At 56.8% G+C, this 23,220-nt stretch overlaps 2 protein-coding genes across 2 annotated transcripts; one reads left to right on the forward strand and one right to left on the reverse strand.

The window, feature by feature from the left end:
* Window positions 1-1,412: 1,412 nt before the first annotated feature.
* Window positions 1,413-10,630, forward strand: CSDC2 (cold shock domain containing C2). The gene is made up of 4 exons (XM_074826789.1): window positions 1,413-1,619; window positions 7,817-8,082; window positions 8,354-8,476; window positions 8,738-10,630. Exons 2-4 carry the CDS (start codon window positions 7,907-7,909, stop codon window positions 8,898-8,900), a joined length of 462 nt encoding a protein of 153 aa, XP_074682890.1. The 5' UTR covers window positions 1,413-1,619; window positions 7,817-7,906; the 3' UTR covers window positions 8,901-10,630.
* Window positions 10,631-12,048: 1,418 nt separating this feature from the next.
* On the reverse strand, window positions 12,049-22,740 carry PMM1 (phosphomannomutase 1). The gene is made up of 8 exons (XM_074826787.1): window positions 22,589-22,740; window positions 22,364-22,481; window positions 21,416-21,492; window positions 21,118-21,209; window positions 18,732-18,831; window positions 17,775-17,850; window positions 14,696-14,811; window positions 12,049-13,896 (listed from the first exon to the last, which is right to left on the reverse strand). The coding sequence occupies exons 1-8, from the start codon at window positions 22,655-22,657 to the stop codon at window positions 13,774-13,776; spliced, it is 771 nt and encodes a 256-aa protein (XP_074682888.1). The 5' UTR covers window positions 22,658-22,740; the 3' UTR covers window positions 12,049-13,773.
* Window positions 22,741-23,220: the final 480 nt, after the last annotated feature.

Here is a 23,220-nt window from a genome sequence, read left to right on the forward strand (position 1 = left end):
CTGGTCTCTTCTGTCTATGGAGCCTTTTCTGCACTATAGTTCATTGACAGGAGAGACACAACTGCTTTGTGATCCTCTGCCAAAGCCGCTGGGACAGCCACGGATCAACACCCAGCTACCTGGATGAATGGATACAGCCAGGAGGAGCAATCATGATCCTGTCTCCTGACTCTGCACCATGCCTCATGGCTTCCCACACAACTCGTACACCACCCTGCAGCCCCAGGGGTCGTTGGTGGAACTGGTCCAGTTGGCATCATCATATTCAGCCACCTAGAAGAGAAAGGAGTCAAGGAAAGTCATGTTTAAGAAACCAAATCCAACCCACAACCACCCTGAATCACAAGGTGCCCGTGACAGCTCCCTGCAGCACTGACACTGTGCCACGGTTGTTCGGAGTTCTTGCAAATTTTATTCCAGGATCACAGGGACCTGCGTGGTAAGGTGCTGGTGTGGTCCACCCTTCTGCTCCAAAGTGAGCCTCATATCACCTAAATTCCCCCCAAAGGATGCCTACCTGGCCTGTTCTTAAAAACCGCCAGTGATGGAGACTCCGGTGCTTCCCCAGGCAATCTACTTGAGTAATTAACTGTCTGTTCTGTTAGAAAGCGTTTCCTAATGTCTAGCATCAATCTTGATCCTTGCAATTTAAACCCCATTATTCCTCACCCTATTCCCCAGTGGACACAGCAAACGATTGGTTCCTGTCCTCATCACATCACTCTGTGCCCCCAAGAGAGAAAGTCTCAGGCCGATTTATGATGTTGCCTCTGCCTGTGGAGATGGGTTCTCCTGAGCACAGTCACACTGGCACAGGGGAAAACGGAAAGGAAAGATCTTTTGGGGTGGTGGGGTTGACATAGTGCACTGCTAGAAATGAGACCCTTAGAAAGCACCTAGGTTTGTGATGGCTGCGAGACTGGAGCAGGGGAGTGGGGCCGTAGGGTGAATTTGTGACGTGTGCCCCTCGTGCTCTCCTGCTGCAGCGGGGGTGACTGTGGCACCCGTGGGTGCTGGGGGGCTGCAGACTTGGGCAGGTGGGGAGGGCGGCTGCAGTGTCACCAGCGGACTTGGGGTGACAGGAGAGAGGTTTGACCCATTGCAGAGGACCCCTCCTGGTCCAGACCTGGCCTCCTGGCCCCATCCCCTGCTCCAGTGCCATCCCGCTGTCCCTGGAGCCTGTGGGGCTGCCCCATTGCGTCCAGCCGTGCCACCAACGCACGTCACTTTGCGTAACCAGAGCGATGCAGCCCCCCGGGGCCGACCCTTGTTCCCTCCAGCCCCTCGCACAGACTTGCTCCTTTAAGCCTAGCTCAGAAATGACCAGGCTGATCCCTCCCACCTGCCCGCTCCCCCTGGCCTGGCCCTGACGTCAGGGGAAGGCGTGTAGATGCGTGTGTGTGCGAGGCGCACATCATACACACATCAGATACCGCAGATCCATCAGCAGGCAGCCGGCAGGCAGGCAGGCAGGCAGGCAGGCAGCCAGAGAAAGCCCCCCAGAGCCGGGCTGCAGGCGAGCCCGCTGCTCCTCGCAAGGTAGTGGAGGAGCGTTCGGCCCCGCCAAGCACCGATGCTTTGCAGAGCGCAGCTCCAGGGAGCCCATCACTGCTGAGGAGGTAAGGGGAGGCACAATGGCCATCCAGCTTGCCTGGGCTATTGTAGCTGGAGGTTAAACTTCATGCACTTTTTCTTTCAAACCTGCTTTTTCCTTTTGATGGCAGAGAGGTGCGAGGGTGAAGCGCGACTTCCCTCCTCTGCTTTGGTTATTCCCCACCAGCCTCAGGAACAATAACTCCTGGGGGGGTGGGGGGGGGTGGCGGCGGCGTTGTACACCCGCTTTGGCTGGGGGGCAAATAGCCAGGGCTTTGCAATGGAGGGCTGAGATCAGCTGGGACCCAGCTCTCCGATTGCCGGGTGAGGGGGAGGCAATTTGTAAAAAATCCGTCTTATTAAAGCGGGCTGATAATGATGGGGGCTTGAACTGGGGTTTCTTTGGGACTGGCTGCACTGTTCATTCCTGGAGATGGCAAGTTAGATCCACAAAGGAGGAAGGAAGGACATAGACGAGGACATTTGCTCCAGGTCTTTGAACAGACACTATTCTAATTAAAAAAAGACCCACAACAAAACAACCAAATCCCACAAACTTGGTATTTGTGAGTGATGATTATGCATATATGCTTAAAAGGTAAATCAAGCCTCCATGATGGCTTCTCCCTTTGCTTCCCCTTTGCATCTGGCAGCCTGCTTGCTCTCCCCCATGGCCTCCCGGAGAATTGGGCAGCCCAGCACTGACTAAGGGAGCTTTTTATAATTGATCCATAAAGGTGACATTCATATTTTAGCGCTAAGCAGGCTGTATCGTAGGCGAGACTATCTCAGCAAAGATCCCTGGAGTTGTGAGCGTGATTGGCTTAGCTGGGGAGGGGACGCTCTCAGTGTGTATTCCCCAAAAACCGCCTAGTTTATTTTTCCTATAGTAATTTGTCTCAGCAAAGGGGTTTTTAACATGCAGGGTAGGCAAGGAAATTGCTTTGCTTGGTATTTAACTCTTAACAGCATGATCTGGTAAGCAAAAAAGGTGGGGGGTGCTGAGAGGCTTTCATTACCATCGGACAGAGACAGCATTTATAAAAACCTGCCAGACGCCGAGGCTGTGAGTCTCCTCTGAGGGAGGGAGGATGGAGAAACACAGCCCGGTGAGCGCTGCGGTGGCCCTGCTTGTGCTAACCCTTGCCTGGAGCCATCCCGGTTCCCCAGCTGATTCGTGCCCTTCATGGCAGCCCCCCGGGAGATGCTGATTTGGGATCTCTGCTGGCCACTGTGTTGTCGGTGGATCTCTTGGTGCGTGAACACGCCAAGCGGCTGAAAAATAGGATTTTTGGTTTTGCATTGAGCTCTGGGGACACGCTCCTGCGTCTGGAGGGGTGTTGCTCTTCTGTGTTTCAGCCTGTGTCTAGACAGACTGGGTCTGGGGGGGCATCAGCCTCCCTGAGGATGGCGGCAGGCCAGAACATCGCTTTCCCTGCTCCGTGGGGTGAGGAGATGGCTGCCGGCAGCCAGCTGCAGAGATGGGGTGTCTTTTCAATGTACAGAGACCTTTTTTCTACTGGGGTGAAAGGAGCGGGAAGGTAAACCTGACTCCTAAACTGGTACCACTGGCAGTTGTGAGCAATGGAGAAAATGTGATGGCGAGCAGCAGGGAAGAGCCTGTGTGGGAACTCGCTGGAAAAGGCAGCAGAGGGAAAATAACCTCCAGCTCCTCAGCTGGGGCGGGGGGAGCGGTGGCACTCAGGAGACCCGAGCGTGGTGCAGACAGCATCTGAACCAGGGATTTGCAAAGGGATGTGGCGGCATGAAAGGAAGCAGCCCATAAAGGTGACGGCAGGCCAGCTGAAGGGTCATGTCCAGAGCTGGAGTGTGACAGCCGCCAGCAGAGTGTCCACCCGTCTGTCTGTCCATCCTGGGCAGCCTGGGGGTTCTGGTGGATGGGAAGGAGCACAAAGAAGCGCTGTGCGGGAGGGCCGACTCGCCGGGAGCGATTAAGCCAATTAAATATGTATTCCCCCACCCGATCGAGGGACGCATGAGGGGTTTTTCTTCGCTGTCGCTAATGAATGGGGAGTGGCAGGCAGAGGCTGGAGTCTCTTCAGAAGGCTCCTTCCCCCCTTCTGGGGGACCTTGAAATGCTGTTTAGTTAAACAAGGTCACAGCCAGCACCCAAGTCAATGTGTTTGGCTTTAAAGAGAGGGAGAGAGACAGTGATTTTATTTGATAAACTGCAGACCTTTCAGTCGCTGGTGATGAATGGGGTACTTGGATCTTGAGATAAAAGCTGATGTGTCTACTGCCTGTCTGCCTTAATTGGCCTGGGTTTCCTGCGTTCGCCTGAGAGCGTTCCCAACTGTCAGCTCAGCTCGGAAGCCTGCCCTCTGAAAAATATAAAAGCAAAGCTGGCTGCTGCTGCTGAAGGAAACCCTGTCACCAGAAGGCTCTGGGGGTTCACTCTGAGACAGTTTCTTTGGGGAGGGGGGAGGACAGACAAGGTGGGGTTTTTTTTTTACAAAGAGCATCCTTCCAGGGAGCACTGGGCTTGGTGCCATCTACACACATCCTTGGCTCGGAGGACTGGCCACCTCAGGGGACCCTCGGAGCAAAGCCACCGAAGGGAGATGGGGACGAGTGAGGTGGAGGTCCGGCAGCGGCAGCGGAGGGGGGGTTACACTGGAAAGGTTTCCCATGTCCCGCAGCAGAGCCAGGCTGCTGCAGCCTCTGCTTGCCTCCTCAGGTGACCCGGATTTTATCCCTGCACCGTATACGTGCATGGGGTGGACATGGTATTGTGGGTGGTGTCTGCCAGGCTGGGAGAGACCCACAGTGGGGAGAGATGCTCTCAGCCCCAGCAGAGGTTAGCGCGACCGCTGACGATGGAGGAGCCGGGGGAAATGCCTCCTGTGCCCCAGGTGCCTCCTCCTTGGTGCCTGCTGGGGCTACAGCGTGGAGAAAGGTCTGGGGAGAGGATGGTGGGGTGGGGCACAGGGAGGGAAGGAGAAGGACAGGGGAGGCTTTCCTAGCTCTCTGGCTGGGTTGGGAGGGGAAGAGACACTGGTGAGGACATGCTCCTGTCTGCCCTCTTCTCTCAGCCCGCTTTTGCCATGAGTTTAATTTCCTCGGTCCCTTTGTTTGCTGCGGGGATTTAAATGAGGTGGGAGGCAGGATCCCGCCCCGGAGCCCCCCGTGGTGCCAAAGCTCCTGCTCATCGTCAGCTTCAGCAGCACTGGCAAAGCCAGGCGTTCAGCTGCCGGGCCCCAAGGCTGACCCACAAATCTGGGGGCATGAGCCAGACACTGGAGAGGGGTAGAGTGCTGCTGGCCATGGGAGCAGCCTTGGCATGGCCTCAGGACGGGTCTCTGCTCCAGCCCCGGCTCCAAGCAGGGGTTAGGTGCAATGCCTCAGTTAGAGCAGGCTGCTTAGGGACATGTCTGGGGGGGTTGCATACCCCCAAGGACGGGGATGCCACAGCCTTGCTGTGCCCTGTCCCCGTGCTCATCCTGGTGAGCTGCCGCCCCATGCCAGGGCTCTCCCCCACACCCCCATGGGCCAGTCAGAGCCTCCCAAAGTGCCTGTGGGCGATCACATCTGTCTTGTTCTTCCTCGCGGGGCAAGCTCAGCTCGTGGGGGCAAACACCAGCCCTGGGAGGGCACTCTCTGCTGCTGCCCTTGGGCCTCAGGAGGGGGCTGTCTGCCTCCTCTCCCCCAGCATTGCCCAGCATGCTCCTGCTCCTCACCACCGCTCGTCCCCCAAAGCAGAGAGCCTTCCAGGGCACCCCAGCCTGGGCTGGTCCCACAGGTGAACATGGGGCGAGCCCACTCTCAGTTGCCACTTCATCTGCCCACGTCGTTTTGTCCCTGCAGGGCTCCCCCTCTTGCACACCCCTTCCCCTTGGCCTCTTATATTTTTTTTCTTTTGCCTCTGGGAAACTTCCATTTTTCCAGCCCCTTGTGGACCCGCCAGAGGAAGCTCTTTCTCCTGGCGCCAACCAATCCCCTCAGCATACTAATAGTTTGCTCCAAGCATCGTTATTCAGGTTAAATACCCTGCATTGTTCCTAATCTGGTGGGGGAACCAAAAGGCCTCCTCAGCGAAAGCATGCACAGAGGAGGCACGCCGCCGTGGTGAAGCCATTTTCATAGTGGTGGCTCCATGATGTGGCAGAGAACCGAGGGCTGCTTCCCCCGAATCGTCCCTCTTGTCCAGTCCTGACACCTCCTGGGAAGGCACCAGATCCTGCAGTGACACTTGGGGACCACATTGCTTTTTGTTGCCCGAAAGCAACCAGGCTGCTCACTAGCGCAGTCAGAGCGGCCAGACAGGGGGCACAGGTGGGAACAGAGCAACAGCTGGGTGGCTGCTCCAGCTTTTGGGTGTCTCACTTGGATGCTCCCTGAGCCTCTCCGAGCTCCGTGGGCATGGGGGAAGGAGATGGTGAGCCTGAGCCTGGGAATGGGAGAAGGAGATGCTGACCCTGGGCATGGAGGCAGGAGATGCTGAGCCCAGTGGACTGGGAGCCAAGCAGCCCCGGTGTGGGGTGGGCTGTGCAGCAGAAGACAGGCACGTGTGCTCCAGTTGCTTCATGGCAGAGAGGAGCCACTGAAGCACATGAAGGGTTTTGTTCAGTGGTGGATGGGAAGCCAGTGAGGGGAGAGACGTTTCAGAAGGGTTTGCTGCCATGGCTGGAAGTCATCTAGGAGGGCAGGAGGAAAATGGTGGCTTCTGCCTTGGGGTGGGACTCTAGTGTGACCTCTGCTGCCTGGACCTTGGGGTGAAGCTCTGCAGGGCTGAGAGGGGGCAGCTGTTAAGACTCCAGTTGAGGTGTGGATGGACATCAAAGCTGGACTGGCAGCAGTCAGGCAGTCAGGACCCAGTGGCAGGCAGGCCCCCTGGCAGGGGAAGCTAAGCGGAAGAGGGGAAGAGGGACAGGAATCACCTGGTCCCTCCCCGAAACTTCAACTGCTCTAGAAACCTTTTCCCATGTCCTTGGTGCCTGCTAATTTCAGAGCAGAGGTGACCCCCTTTTGCATGTCCCCCCAGGGCCTCTGCATCTCAAGGGGCTGCAGATGAGTCAGAAAACAAATTAAATATTCTCCAGGTTTCCTGGTGTGTGCAGGTGTCATCCCAAAAGATACCGCATGCCCCAGTGGGGCAGGAAGGACTGAAGGGGGTGGCTGGGAAGGGGACCGTAACTCCATGGGATGTCAGGCTCCTCAGCTCCAGGTGATGGGGAAACCGCCAAGCCTGAGGGGTGACAGAGATGGGTGAGCCCCCATCCAGCACCCCGAAAGAGCAGTATCCCCAAGCAGCTGCTGGCATGGGGCACCCCAAGACAGAGGCACCCAGCATCAGATGCAGCGACTGATGGGCAGAGAAATCAGCAGAGCAAAGGCTTTCTGAGCAAGCGGCTACAGTGCTGATCATGCACCAGAGCTGGGAGGCTTTAAAATGCACAACCCCCCCAATTTCATGCTTGAGGTGGTTTGGCAAGGACAGCCATGCCCATGCTTGCTCTGGCTCCTGCTCTTCAGCAGCTGACCTGGCTGTCAGGCCACATCCCAGTGACCACAGTGGCGGGAGGTTGTGCTTGTGTCGTGGCGCATCTGAGGTGCCCAAAGGGTGTGTGTGCCGCCAGCAGCCCCGCAATAGCCTTCTGGTGTCCCTTCCCCGTAGGGATGTGTCTGGGTGGGCAGTGAGCCTCTGGCTGGGGCTGGGGTTGGGTCCTAAATAGGACCCATAGCATGGAGGCAACCTCCAGCGGTGGGGTGACCTCAGACCCCTGACCTTGACCTACCTGTTGTCTCAGCCTTTTTCCTTCACCCTTTTAGCAGAAATCTTGTGCTGGGGGAGATCTCAGAGGCTGGGGCTGGGGGCCTGGGCATGCTGGCACTGCATGGGCATCCTTCCCAAAATGGTCCCTGCCCATGGCAGCCTGCGCTCAGCTGCTCCTTCTCCCAGGGTGTGCTTTTTAGCAATTTCATATCTAATAAGCGAGATTATCCTGGAAAATGAAAGACAAAGCCACAAACCAGGCTCTTTCCTTCCCTTGGGATTGATTTTCTGGAACATCCCAGGTTGCTCCAAGCTGGGACAGGCTTCCTGGGGTGATTCCCAGCACCAGGGGTTGGTGCCCGGTACCGAAGGCTGGCGGCATGCTGCCTGCCCCCATGGATGTGGGGCTGGGAGGAGAGTGGGAAATTCCTGACAGCAAACTGCTCCCCATTGGGGGAGCCTGTAACCGCCCCCTACTTTGCTCCCCAGGTCGCAGGCAGCAGACCCACGCACCCGGGCACCCTTTCTCCTAACGCCTGTCTACCCATCCCCAAAACGGAGGAGCCCACCAGCCCCACCATGTCATCGGACCCCAGTGCCCCGCCGGCAGTGCCACCCTTGCACTCCCCCAAGTCTCCGGTGTGGCCCACCTTCCCCTTCCAGCGGGAGGGCAGCCGCATCTGGGAGCGGGGCAACCTCCTGCTGCGGGACCTGCCCAGCCCCCTCCCCACCAAAAGGACCAGGACCTACTCAGCGTAAGTACCCGGCATGTGGTGAGTGGGCTTGGGACTGTCCGGCTGAGCCGAGCAGGGACTGCGGGCACCAGCAGAGCCTGCAGAACCATTTACACCTGGTGCACATCACCATCGCAGTGCCCGGCATCACCGCATCCACCTGCCCGGGTGCTGTGGGTGGCTGCCATCTGTTCTCCCGGGGGATGCCATGTTTTCATAGCAAACCTCTCCTTGTGCTGCCCCCCTGGGTGAGTGCTACCAGTGAGACATCTCCATCCCTTTCTTCCTGCAGGACGGCACGTGCCTCCGCTGGCCCCATCTTCAAGGGCGTCTGCAAGCAGTTCTCTCGCTCCCAGGGCCACGGGTTCATCACCCCTGAGAATGGCACAGAGGATATTTTTGTCCACGTGTCTGAGTAAGTCTGGGGGTCACGTGGTGTTGGCACACCCTGGGGGAGCTGTTCCATCAGCAAGGGGCTGGAGACCCGTGGGCTGGGGTGGGGATGTCTCCATGGGGTGGGGCTGGGGCTTTGCCTGTCCTCTACCCCCCATTGCTGGTGGGTTTTCTTTCCCAAGGTGCAGCTGGTGGGTCAGGTGCCTTCCTTGGTGCTGGGTGGTCTGGGGCAGGGGTCTGGCTCTTGGCCTCAGACCACCACCTCTCCTCTCCTCTCCCACAGCATCGAGGGGGAGTACGTCCCAGTGGAGGGGGACGAGGTGACGTACAAGGTCTGCCCCATCCCTCCCAAGAACCAGAAGTTCCAGGCAGTGGAGGTGGTCCTCACCAACCTGGCGCCCCACACAAAGCACGAGACGTGGTCTGGCCAGATCATTGGCTCCTAGGCGCCCAGGGGGGGCCGCCAGCCACTCGGCCCCATGGAGCAAGCCTGCCCGGCCACTCGCAGGGGGCGCGGGGGGAGCCGAGGTGGCAGTGGGGCCGGGGCTGCCCCCAAACATGCAGGCGTTTGCGTTCGGTGTCTTTTCTAAGGTTACGGTTTCCTTTCTCTGTATGTGTTTGTAAGTGTCTGTTGAGGGGGATGGAGGAAGCAGAGCCCTCCCCTGCTGCCCCCCAGCTCTGGGGGCAGCACCAAGCCTCATGTTCCCTTCCTTGCCCCCAAGGCCATGGGGAGCAGGGGAACCAATCCTACCCCCCGGCCCTCCGGCTGCCCTGGGCTGAAGCAGGTGCTGAGAGCAGAAGAGGGCCAGGGGGAGGCTGGGGGTGCTTGGCTTGTCCTCCTGAACCCCACTCCTGCAAGATGGGCACCTCGCTTGGTCCCGCTGCCCACAGCATGGCAGCAGCAGGGCATGCCGTGGGGCTGGGGAAAATGGGGTGGCGTGGGGAGGCGTATGACTGTGTGGGGACTGCGTGGCTGAGACCCATCCCCATCGCTGGCAGCTCACGGCACCTGCCTGAGTCACATCCCTCCATCAAAAGATCTCAGGTCAGCAGTGCCATGGGAAGGCGAGTGGCTTACAGACAGAAAAAATTCAGTTTTAAGGGGCAAATGGCTGCTGGCAGGGTGTCAGGGGCACTCGGCATTGTGCCCGGGGGGCTGCACCTGGGCATGGGGCAGGGGTGCACTTGGCACCTCTGTGCTCCCCGCTGCCACTGGGCGGGTAACGCACTTTTCTTGGCTCAGTGCCAACATGGTTTTGGGGAGATAGCCGCCTTCTCCTCCTCCTCCCCTTGTCCTCCCAGCCCCCTGGGGACCCCCCTTCCCATGTGTGCGTGTGTGTGTGCGTGTGTGTGCATGTCCGTAGCTTGCTGGGGGAGCGAGGGGCTGAGGGGTTTGAGTAGCCTCGGCCGTGGGGCGAGTGCAGCCACCTCCTCCCCAGCCCCTCGGTGTAGGCAGGGTCTTGTATACAAAGCACAAACTTCGTTTTTGGTCTTCTCTGCCATACCCTGGCCAGGCAGGCTCCCGTGGCCGTGGGGAGGGACAGGGCAGGGAGTAGTGGGACAGGGGTGGCATGTACCTGGCTGGGCCTGAACTGACCCCAGGGAAATGGTGCCTGCACAGACGTGCCAGAGATTATCAGCATCTTAAGGGGTTTATTTCGAAGCAGGGCAAGCAGCCTCCCTGTGCAGGGTGGGAGCCGCTGGCACTGCTGGTCCTCAGCACTGCTGGAGGGGGGGCATTTTCCACCTTTCTTACCACCACTGTTGCGGTGGGGACAGGTCTGCTGTAAGTGGGGAGAGGAGGGGGGCAAGGCTGGTGCCACATGGAACAGCTGGGGCCCTGTGGATTTGGGAGGAGCCACCACATGCTGTCCCAGCCCAGGCTGGCGTGGGGACTGCCCTGGGACCCCATAGCCAATCTCACTGCCAACCCAAGGCCTGGCTCTCCCAGGGGCTGCACGACGCCGTCTCAGGCCCCAGCCATCCCTGGGACACGCAGTCAGCTTGGCCAAGGCAAACTTTGTTTGATTCTCTTTTTTTCTCTCTTTTTTTTTTTGAAATAAACTAAAACCCTAGACTTGGTGTTTTTACAACTCCAGTGTGGTTCCCGCCTGTCTGACCGTGTGTCGACCTTTGTAACATTGGCAATAAACCATTAAAAGTGACTTTCCCATGAGCCCTGCCCATCCTGGCTCTTTGTCCATTGTGTGTGCGTTGCAGTGGGGACGCTGGTGGCTCTCCCAGGTAAAGGACCTGGAGCACCCAGGGATTTATCCAGACAGCAGGACAGATACATCTGCACAGCATGTCCTGGGGGGCCCTGGGGTGCTCCAGCCCTGCAGCACCCTGAGCTGGGGGGAGCAGACCCTGAGCCTGGGACAGGGGGCTGCTGCCCACTGGGAGGGGTGACCAGGACAAGGACTGGTTTCCTGCTGCTGCCGGGATTTCGAAGTGTGGCTGCCTGCTCTCTGGCTGTGTTTAACCCCAGCAGAGACTGGCACAGAGCACATGCTGTCTCCAACTGCTGCATGCTGTAGCTTTAATATGATTTATTTTATTTTTTTTAATATACATATATATGTATTTAAATATATTTCTTATTTAACAGTATCAGCCAGACAGGAGCTGCCCGTCTCACACAGATATGGAGCCATATGGCAAGATGGTCCCCAATGCAGGGCCCACCACATCTGCTCGCTCACACATACACAGGGAGAAACCCCCACTTACACCACTGGGAGAGGAGCATCATGGCAAAGGGGTCTCAAGGACAGGCATGCACTATCCCCTAGGTGCAGGGCTCCCACCCCAGCACTGTGCCTCATCCCTGCCCACAAAAACACAGGCTGGCAGCTGGGGCTCTCAGTGGCCTTGCTTGAGCAGGGGGGTGGGACCCAATGACCTCCAGAGGTCCCTTCCACCTCAACCATTCTGTGGCTCTGAGACCCTGGGGCTGCCCCAGCTACTTCTGATGCCATCCTCCTCCTCCTCATCCCTCCAGCAGGACAGGGTCTCCTGATGAGAGGTGCCCTCAACTAGCCCAAGCTTGGTGTAAGACAGAGACAGGAAGAGGGAAGGTTCCTGAACTTGATCCTACCCATGCACATGTGAGCTCCTGAGCAGAGAAAGTGATGTCTGGTGCCTCGAAAGTCAGCCCTGCCTCTGCTCTGCCCGCCCTGCAACTCCCCCTACCCTGAGCAAGAGACATGCTGCCACCAGGAGCAGCCTTGGACAGAGCCTGCCCTTCCCTTCAAACACGCAAGTCATCTCAGCCCCCAAGGCCACTACATGCCTCGTGCCTTCAGGACCATGGCCTGCTCTTCACTCATCACTAAGCTTGCTAGACATCCTGCTGACTTTGAATAGACTTACAGGAAAAATGTGCCCCCCAAACCCACACATAACCTGATCCACAGTGAAACAGGAGGATCCACAAAGCACAGAATTCCTCCATGACAGCTGCAGTGGAGGGCCAAAACCAGTGCCCTGTGAAAAGGGTACCCTGCATCCAGGCTTCCCCAACAGGTCCTCTTCTCCCACGCAAAAATCTTCTCTGGGTAGAAAGAGGAATTTGTGCATTTGTTGGGGATTTCTGGATGCTGGTCAGACCGCTGCGCTCATGCAAATGTGATGCATTACAGACCTGATGTGTTGTAGAGTTAAGAGGCGTAGTCAGGTGGAGGGTCCAGCGGTGCCAGGGTCCACTCAGGACTCTGTCCGTGGCAACGTGGGAGCCCTGTACTGGATCTAAAAGCACCGACATATCTCGTCTGAGGAACTTGGCCCCTGGATTAAGTGGCAGTAGCCAGCTGAGAAACTTCTCTCGGCAGTCCAGCTGCTAGGTGGGAGATGAAGAGCAACGGCGAAGAAAGCAGGAACAGGACAAAAAGAGGAGAGAAAACAAGACCAAGAGATGGAGGAGTGCCATCCCAGCAGGGATGTACTGAGAAAGGCTCCCAGGGAGCAATGTGGGGAGTTTTTGCAGGAACTTCCAGCACTCTCCAGGTCCACAAACACCAGACACGTGCCCCGGGGAGCTATAGGCAGGACACCTCCCTGGAGGGGATCCCTGAGCTCCTCTTGAGCATCAAGTTGTGACTAGCATCACCGGTGTGGTCACACATCCCAGCGTAATGGCCAGGAATAAAGGGGCAACGTGAGGTAGGAGGTCAAGGGCTAAAGGAGAGATGTGGTTTTGCAACCCACAAAGAACCAGAAGAGAGGAGCAGGAGGACACACAACAGCTGCACTTGGAGAACTTGCATCCCTAAAGGTGACCACGTAAACGCAGCATATGGAATGAGATGGGGTGGAAAAGCAAGCTTGGAGGGCACTGTTGAGTGTGTACCTCTGTTGACACGAAAAAACAGGTCTCGCCTATGTGGGCCCTCTCTGAAAATGTCTCTGGCAGCATAATGGAAAGCTGAGCACTAGGAAGGAAGGGGACCTGGGTAAGGTATTACACTGACACATCTGTGATGCCTACTGGACACACGGGTGGGAAGACTGTTGGGAAGCCTTCTGTCCCCAACAGCTCTGCAGGGTGCTCTGCACATACCAGCCACCCTCCAGCCATACCAGGCAAGGTCTGACTTGACAACTTCTGCAGAACATGGGGAATAAACCCATAGTAGCCATTTTTTTTGTAACCTAAACAGAGAATTAGTTTCTTCAGGCACCTGAGCAAAGCTCAGAGTAGGAGCAGTCATTTTAAAACTGTGATTCCCAGGTCACCTGTAGGGACTGGCATGGTGCACAACACTGCAACAAGCTGGGGTTGCTGCTACCCCTTCCTACCACAGGCTTTTCCTGGCCTCTCGCTTCGGTGCAGCTCTGGTCAGAGTCCCTGGGGCCTCTGCAGCTCCATCCTTCCCAGCCAAGGTGTAAGGGGTAGAGAAAGGTGAGATGCATGTTCCCTCATGCAGAAGTGTTAAGAGAAACAGAGCAAAAAAGAAGAGAAGAGGGGAAGGAGCACGGGATGGACACACACGCGCTCTTGTGACTGGCCCTTTCAAATGCTTTCTGACCAAAAAAGCATCCGCATTGCTGCCCACCACAGCCCGAACTGTCAAGAGAGAAGTTTTCCTGGAGGTGAGGAGGGTCTGGTCCCGCAAGCCCCAGCAATAGATGGGGAGTGCCAAAGGGCTCCTCAGCGAAGGCCCCCTCCTGCACACCCACCCGCACTCACGTGTTACATCCCGACCAGCTCTGGAAAGTGGTTTTTTTTTTGGTCTACCCTGAGCAGATTCCTCAAATGAAGGTGCTTTTCCTGGCAAGGGGAGAGGGTGGGGCTGAGGCAGGGCTGCGGGGACCTGGCAGTCAGCACTCATTTGCTCTCTCTGGAAAGAAGATTTCACGGCATCGCTGGACTGTGTCCTGAGGGGACAGGACGCTGTGTCCCACTGTGCGGGGATCATCATAGATTTCATAATCGTTCCCTCCCTGCAGGGGAATAGCAAATAAGGAGAGCATTAGTAGGGTCTTGCCAGAGCATCCTCATCCATCAATGTGTGTCTTGCTTTGTCCTGTGAGGAGCTGGGGTGGGAGCCAGTGGCTGGGTGGGCAGGGACCTGCTGGGAAGGGGCTGTCAGGGCTTTGCCGGCCCAGGGAGTCAGAAGAGGCTGGGCTGGGAGTCCTGCTACCTTCCCCTTGCCTCTCTTCTTCTGTGCCGAGGGAGGAGCTAAAAAGGATGGGGAAGGTCCCAGACCAGCAAAGCTTGTCCAGAAGCCTTCGGTTAACCCCTGCCCTGCCTGTGGATGGGTTAGCAGAAGGTGGCGTGGGCACATCTGAGGAGTAGATGTTGCTATCGTCTGGAAAGAGCTGAGTGGATGGCCAAGCTGGTCTACAGCAGCAAGGAAGCATCACCCTCCACCACTTTAAAGGGAAGGTGAAGCTGTTCCTGCTGCTGAAAAGCCCTCTTAAGTGCTGGGGGCTTGTATTTTGGGTCCTGCGGGCTGCAGGAGTGGCTGCCCCCTTCCCAATGGTGCCAGGGGGAGGAAAACGATGCTGAGGTGGACCTGCTCCCCAGCACAGTGAATCCAAGGTGATTTCCTCACAACCCAGTGGGCCAGCCACCATCATGAGCCTGCTGCAAACCTGTGCTGCAGGAGAGCATCTCTCCTCCTCGCACTGCTAGAGGTCTGTGTCAGCCACAGTGGGACCCAGGTCATGAGATTTGTGATGGAGCAGCTCCATGAAGGAGAGAAAGCGGCTGTGTGTGGGGCGACTGGGGCATACTCACAGGGGTTGTCTCATTCCCAAAGAAGTGGATGGTGTCAAATCTCTCGTCGTCGAGCACGTTGAGGCAGTAGCGTTTGTCCCAGCCCTCTGGGAAGACGTCAAAGCTGATCATGCCACCTGCCAGCAAAAGGGAGGGCATCGGGCAACGTTAGTGGGAGCCAGCATGGTGTCCCCCTGCCACAGGACAGGTAGGAGGAGGGGAGAGGTCTGGATGTTTGTGGGGACCCCCCACCCCAAACAGCAGCCAGGCACCAGCTCTATCTTGGTGTGCCTCTCTGGCATGTGGCAGATGCTGTTCCTATGACAACAGGCTGGAGTGACATCAGCATGTCTGGGGTGACATCAGCACAGCTCCCCTGTGCAGGCAGGCAGGCAAGCAGGAGCCAGCGGGCTGCAGGGGGGGATGTTGGGGTGGGAGGTCCCACAAGATGCATCTGTTGGGGGAGATTCGGGGTCACACCTTGCAGATAGCATTAGCATGTTCTGTGTCCCAATGAGGACAATGCCCTCAGAGACTGGCACCACTCTGTCCTTAGGCTCCTGTGTGGACATGGCTGGCCCTTCTAAAACCACTGCTCCGACACTCCTTAACCCTGCAGAGACCGGGGCCTCCCAGCACCCTGCTCACACAAAGCAAACCCCATGCACTGCACAGCTCAGGGGTCCCAGCTGGCTGTGCTGCAGGCCCCGAGCAGGCTCTGCACGCTGATCAAGGACCAAGGACCTTGCCATGGAGGTACCACGAACCCATCAATATAATCAGGGCACGACCCTGGCCTGTCACCTCTCGCCACAAGAGTCAAGTGTGAATTGCCAACATCTGGAGGGGCACCAAGGCAGATGGGGCAAACGTACAGAGGTAATGGAGCTCTCCCAGAGAACATGCATATGCATGCACATGGATACCCAGAGCCACTGAGGGTTAATGAACTTTCTAGCCTTTCCTCTTAGACCAGGCAGAGTTTAGCCCAGCACTGCACTGCCTTCTGGGGGTGCACGGAGGTGAGCTGCCCCGCTGTGTGCACAGGCTGCAGAGCCAGACCCTTGCCCCAGCACCAACACAGGTGACATGTTCCTCCCAAACCAAAGCCTGTGACTTAGGGCACACACGTATGTCTGCATGTTGCTTGGAGTTGGGAGGAACAGGGATTTGAGCTGGGATGTGCATCCTTGTGCCAGTTCAGGTCTATGCTCCTCTTGGATTCAAGGGGACCCCCTGCTTCTCCAGGCAATCTACTGGGCCACCAGCAATCCTGGAGTTTCACTCTCTCCTTCTTCACAAATCATAATCCTACCTCTCTTAGGAAGGGAGTGAGTAGATGGTCCCTGCTGAAGGAGAGGCACTGATCCCCTTGGCTGTTCAAATGTGCACATCCTGAAGCCATGCTCCTCTCCTCCCTGGCTGGTTGAGGTATACCAGTTGGTTCAGGGATCCCAAACCAACTCTCCTTGAAGCCTGAGGAGCTGGGGATGGAGCCTGTGTGTCCAGCTCGGGACAGGGGATTCACTACTGGACAGGATGCCCCAGGCAGGGCACTGTGATACAGACGGGAGCAAGTGCCCTACGAGCTCAGGGATGGGGATGCCCCCATGCTTGCAGCAGGAGCCAGCATCAGAGCAGGAGCTAAACTTGGCTGACCTTATTAAAATACTTCCTGGTTTGTATCCAAAGCCATTTACCTGTGAAAAACGCTACATTTCACTGTGTTCTGGCCTTTTAACAGAGCTGGAAAGCAAGAAGGGGCTCTTGATGCCAGCTGGAGGGGGTAAGAAATCAAAGGGAAAAGTGGCATGGAGGACAGCCAGCACTGTCCTTTGCTTAGGCAGAGCATGGGTCTGAGGGACTGCAGGGAGATCTACCACCTCTGGGGCTTGCGTCCTCCACAGGCTGGGACAGGGCACACGGAGCCAGTTTGGCAGAAAAGCCAAATTCCGCATGTCCCTGTTTTTGGATGCCTGACCTGAGACACCCCACGTTTTCTTTGTGGAGGAGCGGCGGGCCCGCAGCTCCCCTTGTCTTCATGCTTTTACGCAACAGGCCTGGGCTCTTCATGGCGGCTTCCCAAAGTCAGAGGAGAAAGGCCCATTATTCTGCTCTCGTCCCCCATGCCTGCAGGGGCACGGCAGCAGGGACCTTGTCTTTATCTGCTGTGACAAACAGTGTGTGTCAGTGCTGTGGGCAGCACAGGATGCCCCTGGCAGGATGCTGAAGGCAAGGGAAGGGTCTCAGGAGGAAAGCCCTTGGAGGACAAGAGGGCAAGACCCTTGGTACTGGCCCACACTGGGTGCAAGACTGGGGTGTCACCTGCTGCCTCCTAGCCTCATCACCCCTTCCCCTTTGGCTAGGCTGCCATATGGCAACTTCTTATCTCATACATGCCCACCTCTCTGCTTCAGCCCCACCACTTACACACCCTCATATTCCTCCCTGTCCCAGACAGACCCCCAGGATTGCTCAAGCCCCTCCTTTGGTTCCTCACCTTCAGTAAGCTGGCTGCAAGAGCTTACGTTCACCCCAAGAAGTGACCCAGCAAAAGGCCATAGCACGGAGCTGCAAACGCCCTGCCTCTTGACAGCTCTTCCTCCAGGAGGAAAGATGTTTCCCTCATAGCCAGCCCTTCCAACAATACCCCAGAGTGGAGACATGCATGAGGCTCCTGTCTCCCTTACACCATGGCATTCCCAGAGAGGACTGCATGTGGCTGGAGCTCTGCTAGCCACCTTGCTGCTGACGCTTGAGCCAGGTCAGACCTCCTGGGCAGGGAGGAGCTCCGCAGAGCTAACTGGAATTAAGGCAGAGATAACATCACAGGACAGAAACCTGCCTGGCTGGCTGATTCCCAGGGAGACAAATCTGCAGCACGGTTTGGTTTATTCTCTGCCATGGTTTGGTTTATTCTCTGCCATCACCCTGCCGTGAATGCCAATGTGATGCCCCCACGATGGCTCTCCAGGAACAGAAGCTCCTTCTGCTCTTAGTGGGGTCTCCAGGCCCCCAGAGGGAACAGCCAGGATTCCCGCTCCTCTTCCCAGCATTTTATGGGAAACAGAGCAAAGCCAGGGAAGCCCCTTCTACTCACCTCGAGAAAAACGCAGGCCTTTGCCAGCAAACTCCCGCTGCAAGGCAGCCACAAACTTCTCCCGGATCCGCTCTTTCTGCAGAGGAGAAGGAAGAAAGGGAAGGAAGGAGGGTTTGAATAATTAGGTGTTGACAGCTTACCAAAAGCCACCATATAGCTGTCTGCTGGGCAACTCTGGCTTATCACATTCCCCCTTCCCACCTGCCCCCAGTGTAGCGCCGTTTAGCCAGATTTCACCAGTCCTGCCCAGTGTCTGCATAAAAAGCCACCAGCTCAGGGCAGCTCCAGGATGCTCCTGGGAAGAGCAGATCCCAGCCCTTCCTTGGCAATGAAATCCAACTGCTCCAATTTCCCAGAAGCCCAGTTCATAACCAAAAGTCTCCAGCTTTGCTTACAAAGTCTTGCAAAGTCACTTGGCCCCAAGACTCACCCCCCCAGGCAGAAACTGCCTGGGGCATGAGCTAAGCACTCCAGAGATCTGTCCAACAGATCTGCTGTGGTCCTCCCAGTCTGGAAGGCCATTAGTTCCAGCTCTGTTGGGGCTGGGGGAGTGGGAGAGAGAAGACAGCTGCTGGGCCAGCCTGGAGGGGTGGCGCAACCTGAGAAGTTTAGGTTTCTCTGAGGTTTTCAGTGCAATTCTATCTTTGGTTACTGTAAACAAGGAGACACCCTGTTAATAAATAACTTATTCCCTGGGGCTCTCCCACAAGGAATCCTGCTGGCCACCCCACTGAATCAGTGGTCCCCAATGAAGTCAAATTCTTCCATTCATCTGCGTCTCTCCTTGGGTTTTCTGACCCCCAGTCCTGTCTCCACCTTGCTGCTTGTGTTGGCCTGGTGCACAGCTTGGGGCTGGCCTACCTCCTCCTTGGGAAGGGGGCAAGCAGGTAAGACCCGAGATCTGTGGTGGTGCAAAACCAGCAAAGGGGAGGACGAGCCCGAGTCTGGCCTGTGTACCTTGTCCAGCTCCGAGAACTCGATTCGCTCCTCTGGAGTGCAGCTCCGTCCGATGGGGGAGATGTTCAGCATCCCATTGCGAAACTCAATGAAGGTTCCCCTGTGGGGGGGCAAGGGCACAAGGTTACTAAGGCAGGGAAAGAAAAACAGACCTTTCCTGGGGAATGGCTGCTCAGTGAGGCATGCAGTCTCTGCAGAGACATGCAGGAGGAGAGAGGCCATGCCCACGCATGGGTGCTTCACGCCAGGCAGAGTCCAGGCATCAACAGCTCTGTTTAAGGTCTCCAAGAGTCTCATACTTTTATAAAAAGAGACTGTAAGAGAAGAGGAATAAACAGTTCCTGTGTGCCCTGGGAACAGGCTGGAAGCAATGAGCTTAGGTGAGATGATAGAAAACATTTTTTAATGTTGTAATAACTGCAAGGACAGCTATTGGCTGGACTGGACCAACTGCTTGATGACACTGTGGCATCTCCACCCCTGGAGGCTTTTAAGAAACGTTGAGTGGGTGAAGCTGGCAGTACCTTGGGACAGTGGGATGGAACAGGTCAGCATAACTCGCTGCTGATGTCTGGCAGCAGGCTGATGAGCAATCAGGACCTCCTCGTGGGACACAAATCAAGTTGGATCCGCAGGGCCTTTGTATCTCCCACTTGTCCCCTGCACCTTTGCAACTCTTATCTAAGCTTGCATGGACAGGACCCTGTTCCTGTGTGCCACCCTCACCTTGCACTGGGATCACTACTGTGCTGTTTCCTCGGTGGGCTGATTCAAAGCACTAAGCTGGCAGAAAACTGCTCCCTTCTTTTCTCTTTGCTATAAACCCTGCCAGTTCTGTTTGCTTATCACCTTGGAATAGCTCATCGAAGGGTCAGACAGGTACCAGCACTGGTGGGGCAGAAACAACAAGGGATGACAGCACTGCCAATTTGAAAAGAGATTGAACCTCTTGTGGAAACCTGGCTGGAGCAGGGAATTCCCCTTCTCTGTCCAGTTGAGGAGCCCTGGGCTCATTAACTCTCTGATGTCCCTCAGAGCCCTGCCCGTTGTTTCTCTGCAATAAAGTGGTTACAACTCTGAGTCTGGGGAAAACACTCTTCTGTCTCGTAACAGAGTGAAGAACATCATGGGGAACAGACACACGGGCAGCCATGCCTGCAGTCTGGGAACAGCATCTCTGCAGCACTGAGGCTTTGTTGCCTCATGCCCCAGACCAAGACTTGGGAGATGTGGGTTAAAGTCCTTGCTTTGCTAGAAATCCCATAAGCCTAAATCCACAGAGGCACTTGGGAGCTGCAACTTCACCAGGCTGTTGGGCAACCAGACAGCAATGAGGCAACCAAAGAACCTTGGGGGTTCTGGGTCCCAGCCCACGCTTTCGGGGGCACGTTCAGCCAGCAGTCCTGTCACAAGGAGCCACCCTGGCCCCTCCCACCGGTCTTTGTATTGCCACATGGTGACTCACATCAGGCAACTAATCTGGATTACAGTTTATCAACTTTTACCAGCTTAATTTCAACCAGACAGCTTGTCTGCTCAGGTTCACCGTACAAACACAAGGGGAGAGCAGGAACAAACCAGCTGGGGAAAGAGAAGGGCAGAGCCACTGCTTTCAACAGCACTGCTGGCTCACGTCTGCTTCAAACGTTTGTGAAATCATGGTCTGAGGGATGGTTTGATACTGCACCCAGGCTGGTTTAACTGCAGGCTGCCTCTGAAAGGGGTCCTACTGCTCTCCCCTTCCACCTTTGTGCCATCTGTTCCCTCTCTCTCCTTTCTGTAATAACAGGGCGAGCTGATCCAACGGAAAACTACCTTTTTCTTTCCCGACAGTGGCCTAGTCTTCCTTCAGAGGAAGTGTACCAACCCAACTCACCCTGTGGCTGCTGGATCTCATGGGAGGAAGCAGATAGGAACACACAGTTGGGGGCAGAGCAGGGCCAGCCCTATTACCAGTGGCATCAAGCAACACTGGGTTAGAAACAGTGTGAAATTGTGTGCTCAGGCGCTGGACCTCCCATCTTAAGAGCCATTGTTTGTCTGTTTGGAAACTCATACAACCAGTGATGGCTGATGCCCTGCCCAGTAACGAGCTGGTACCATTGTCCTAAATGAGATGCACACAGTGGCTGTACCCTGCTTCCCAAGGAAGAAAATCCAAGGGGCAAAAGAGTGCAGACTCTCCAGAAAAAAGACCCTCCCCCATTATTTGCCCACAGTGCCCAGCTCAGTGGGACAGTGATCCTACACAGGGCTTCTAGATGCTAAGATAAAACCTGGAGCAAAACAAGGTCAGTAGCTCAGCTGTTCTTAGGAGAGCTCTGGAACGCAGAGCTCCCTAGAAATCAGTGATATAACTGCCATTTGCACAGGCTTGGGCTGTTACCGTTTCTTGGGGAGCTTCAGCAGCGCCATGTAGTTCAGACAGAAGTTGATTAGATCCTGCAGCAGCTCTTCCCCCAAGTGGTCCTGAATGGCCTGCAGGAGGAAAGGGGGGAGTGAGGAAGAAGCTAGACCTCTCATGAAGCCCACCTGAGAACATGACCAGGAGGAGTGGGACATTCAGATCTGGCATCTGGGGAGACGAAAAGAGGCTGCCCACCTGCCCAGGGCCAGGCACTGCTCCCCACAGCGCGCAGGGGATGGGGAAGGAGAGCCATGGCTGCAAGGGGAGATGGACATACCTGCTTGGAGACCAGCTGCCCATTCTTGTATTGCACCGTGCCATTCTCTGCGAAGACATAGTCAAACTTATCGATGACTGAGAGGGGAGGAAACAAAAGAGGAAACATCAGTATTGCCTGGGAAAAGGGGCCAAAAGGACTGGGCTCAGGACTGAGTGAGCCATCCTCCTGGTCCCTTAGTACCGAGCTTTCCCCATCTCCCATGCTCTGCAAAGGGCTACCGACCCTCCTCGTTCTCCGCAAAGTGGGCGAGAAGATTATCTTCTCCTCACAGGTGGGGAACTGACGCACGCAGGGGGAAACGACCTGACTGAGGTCACGGGCTGAATCAGTGGCAGGACGAAGATAAGGGCTCCAAAATGTCAGGCTTTCAACCACGTGCATGTTACTCTGCTCTCTCTCCTCCCCTCCCTACTGCCAGGGTGCTGGGGAGATGCAGTTACTGGTTATCTAACTCCAGCCCCTCCTGCAACCCCCGACACACAGCACTGCCGATTCAGCAGGGAATTTCTCAGCCTCCCTCCGCTAACAAGGCAGGAGGCTGAGCTCAGCCGTGCTTGGCATCCATGCCAGAGAAGGAAAACAAGGTAGCGGGGGCTGCCCCCTCGCCCTCCCACTCCCTCCGCTACCCCATGTCCCTGTTTGAACACAATGAGGAACCCCCCGAGGCCGCACCATGGAGCAGCAGGGAGGCAAAATTTGCAAGGGCCTCCCACCCGCTGCGGTGGGGGGAAGCTGTCAGAGCGCAGATGAAGCTCGCACGAACCCGGCACCGGCAGCGTGGGCTGGAGCATCCCCGCCGCTGGAGCATCCCCGCCTGCTCTCTGCAGAGGCAGAAGGAGCGAGTGGCGGCTCCCGCCCGGGCACAGCCGACCACCCCAAGGGCAGGCTCGGGGTCAGATTTAGGACACAGGTGACACCTGGGAGACCTCGTCGGCCGCGTCTCACCTTCATCGCCGTCCCCCAGCTGCTCGGCTATCTTGGCATAGTCGGAGCCTCCCACCACACCGATGTGCACCCTCTCCCGCAGCTCCCGCAGGAACGCGTCCACCTCCGGCTCGATTTTCTGGAGGGGAAGCAGCGGGTGAGGCCGCAGCCGGCCGGACAAGCTCTGCCCCGCCGACCTCGGCCCCCTACTCTCCCGTCAGACCCAACGCCCCCGCGCCTCGCTACCTGCCGAGCCGGCGTCAGGGTCCCGTCCACGTCGAAGAGGCACAGCACCCGGCCCCGCGCCGCCGCCATCCCGCCGCCGCCCGGCCTCTGCGAGCGGGAGGCGGGACCGTGCTGAGGCGGCGATGGCGGCCGCGCCGCCCTCCCCGGGCAGCCGCCGCGCCAACGTGCGCCTTGGGGAGGCCAGCACGGCCGTGGAGGACCCCTCCACCAACCCGTCACCTGGACCCTCCGTCTCTCCGAAGGCCCCTCCAGTGATGCCTTAACATGTGGGTCTTGAACGGCTTCCCTGCTTCAGCTCTTTTCGTTACATCCTTTGCTTTAGAGCCCTAACGGAGGGCCTGGGAGTTTGGGGGGGGTGGGTGGGGATGGATCTCCACATTTGCTGTTATTACTGCAGTGCCGTCCTGCATTTAGGGGCCGGGGGTCTGGGCTGAGTGACCTGGTAAGCTCAGCTCCTCTGGGGGTCTCTGTGTCCTAAAAAGGAGACAGGAGCAGCGTGCGTTCACCCTGTCGGCCCCTGTGCCTCACCTTGCATTTCTAATAGGATGCTGTTAATAGCTAATATTTTCACTGGAGAAGTGCAGTTTTCGGCCTCCACCCCTCTGCACAAAGTCAAATCTATTTCTTGTAGT

Source organism: Strix aluco, chromosome 5, assembly GCF_031877795.1.
Source record: "Strix aluco isolate bStrAlu1 chromosome 5, bStrAlu1.hap1, whole genome shotgun sequence".
NCBI classification, from domain to species: domain Eukaryota; kingdom Metazoa; phylum Chordata; class Aves; order Strigiformes; family Strigidae; genus Strix; species Strix aluco.

Bases quoted from the DNA above. Each gene is read 5' to 3' on its own strand.
- CSDC2 (XM_074826789.1), top strand. From the start codon at position 7,907: ATGTCATCGGACCCCAGTGCCCCGCCGGCAGTGCCACCCTTGCACTCC. The intron at 8,083-8,353 runs GTAAGTACCCGG...TTCTTCCTGCAG, and splicing joins AGGACCAGGACCTACTCAGC to GACGGCACGTGCCTCCGCTG. The intron at 8,477-8,737 runs GTAAGTCTGGGG...CCTCTCCCACAG, and splicing joins ATTTTTGTCCACGTGTCTGA to CATCGAGGGGGAGTACGTCC.
- PMM1 (XM_074826787.1), bottom strand. From the start codon at position 22,657: ATGGCGGCGGCGCGGGGCCGGGTGCTGTGCCTCTTCGACGTGGACGGG. The intron at 18,832-21,117 runs GTAACAGCCCAA...GCCCCCCCACAG, and splicing joins CTGAAGCTCCCCAAGAAACG to GGGAACCTTCATTGAGTTTC. The intron at 14,812-17,774 runs GTGAGTAGAAGG...TTTTGCTGGCAG, and splicing joins AGGCCTGCGTTTTTCTCGAG to GTGGCATGATCAGCTTTGAC.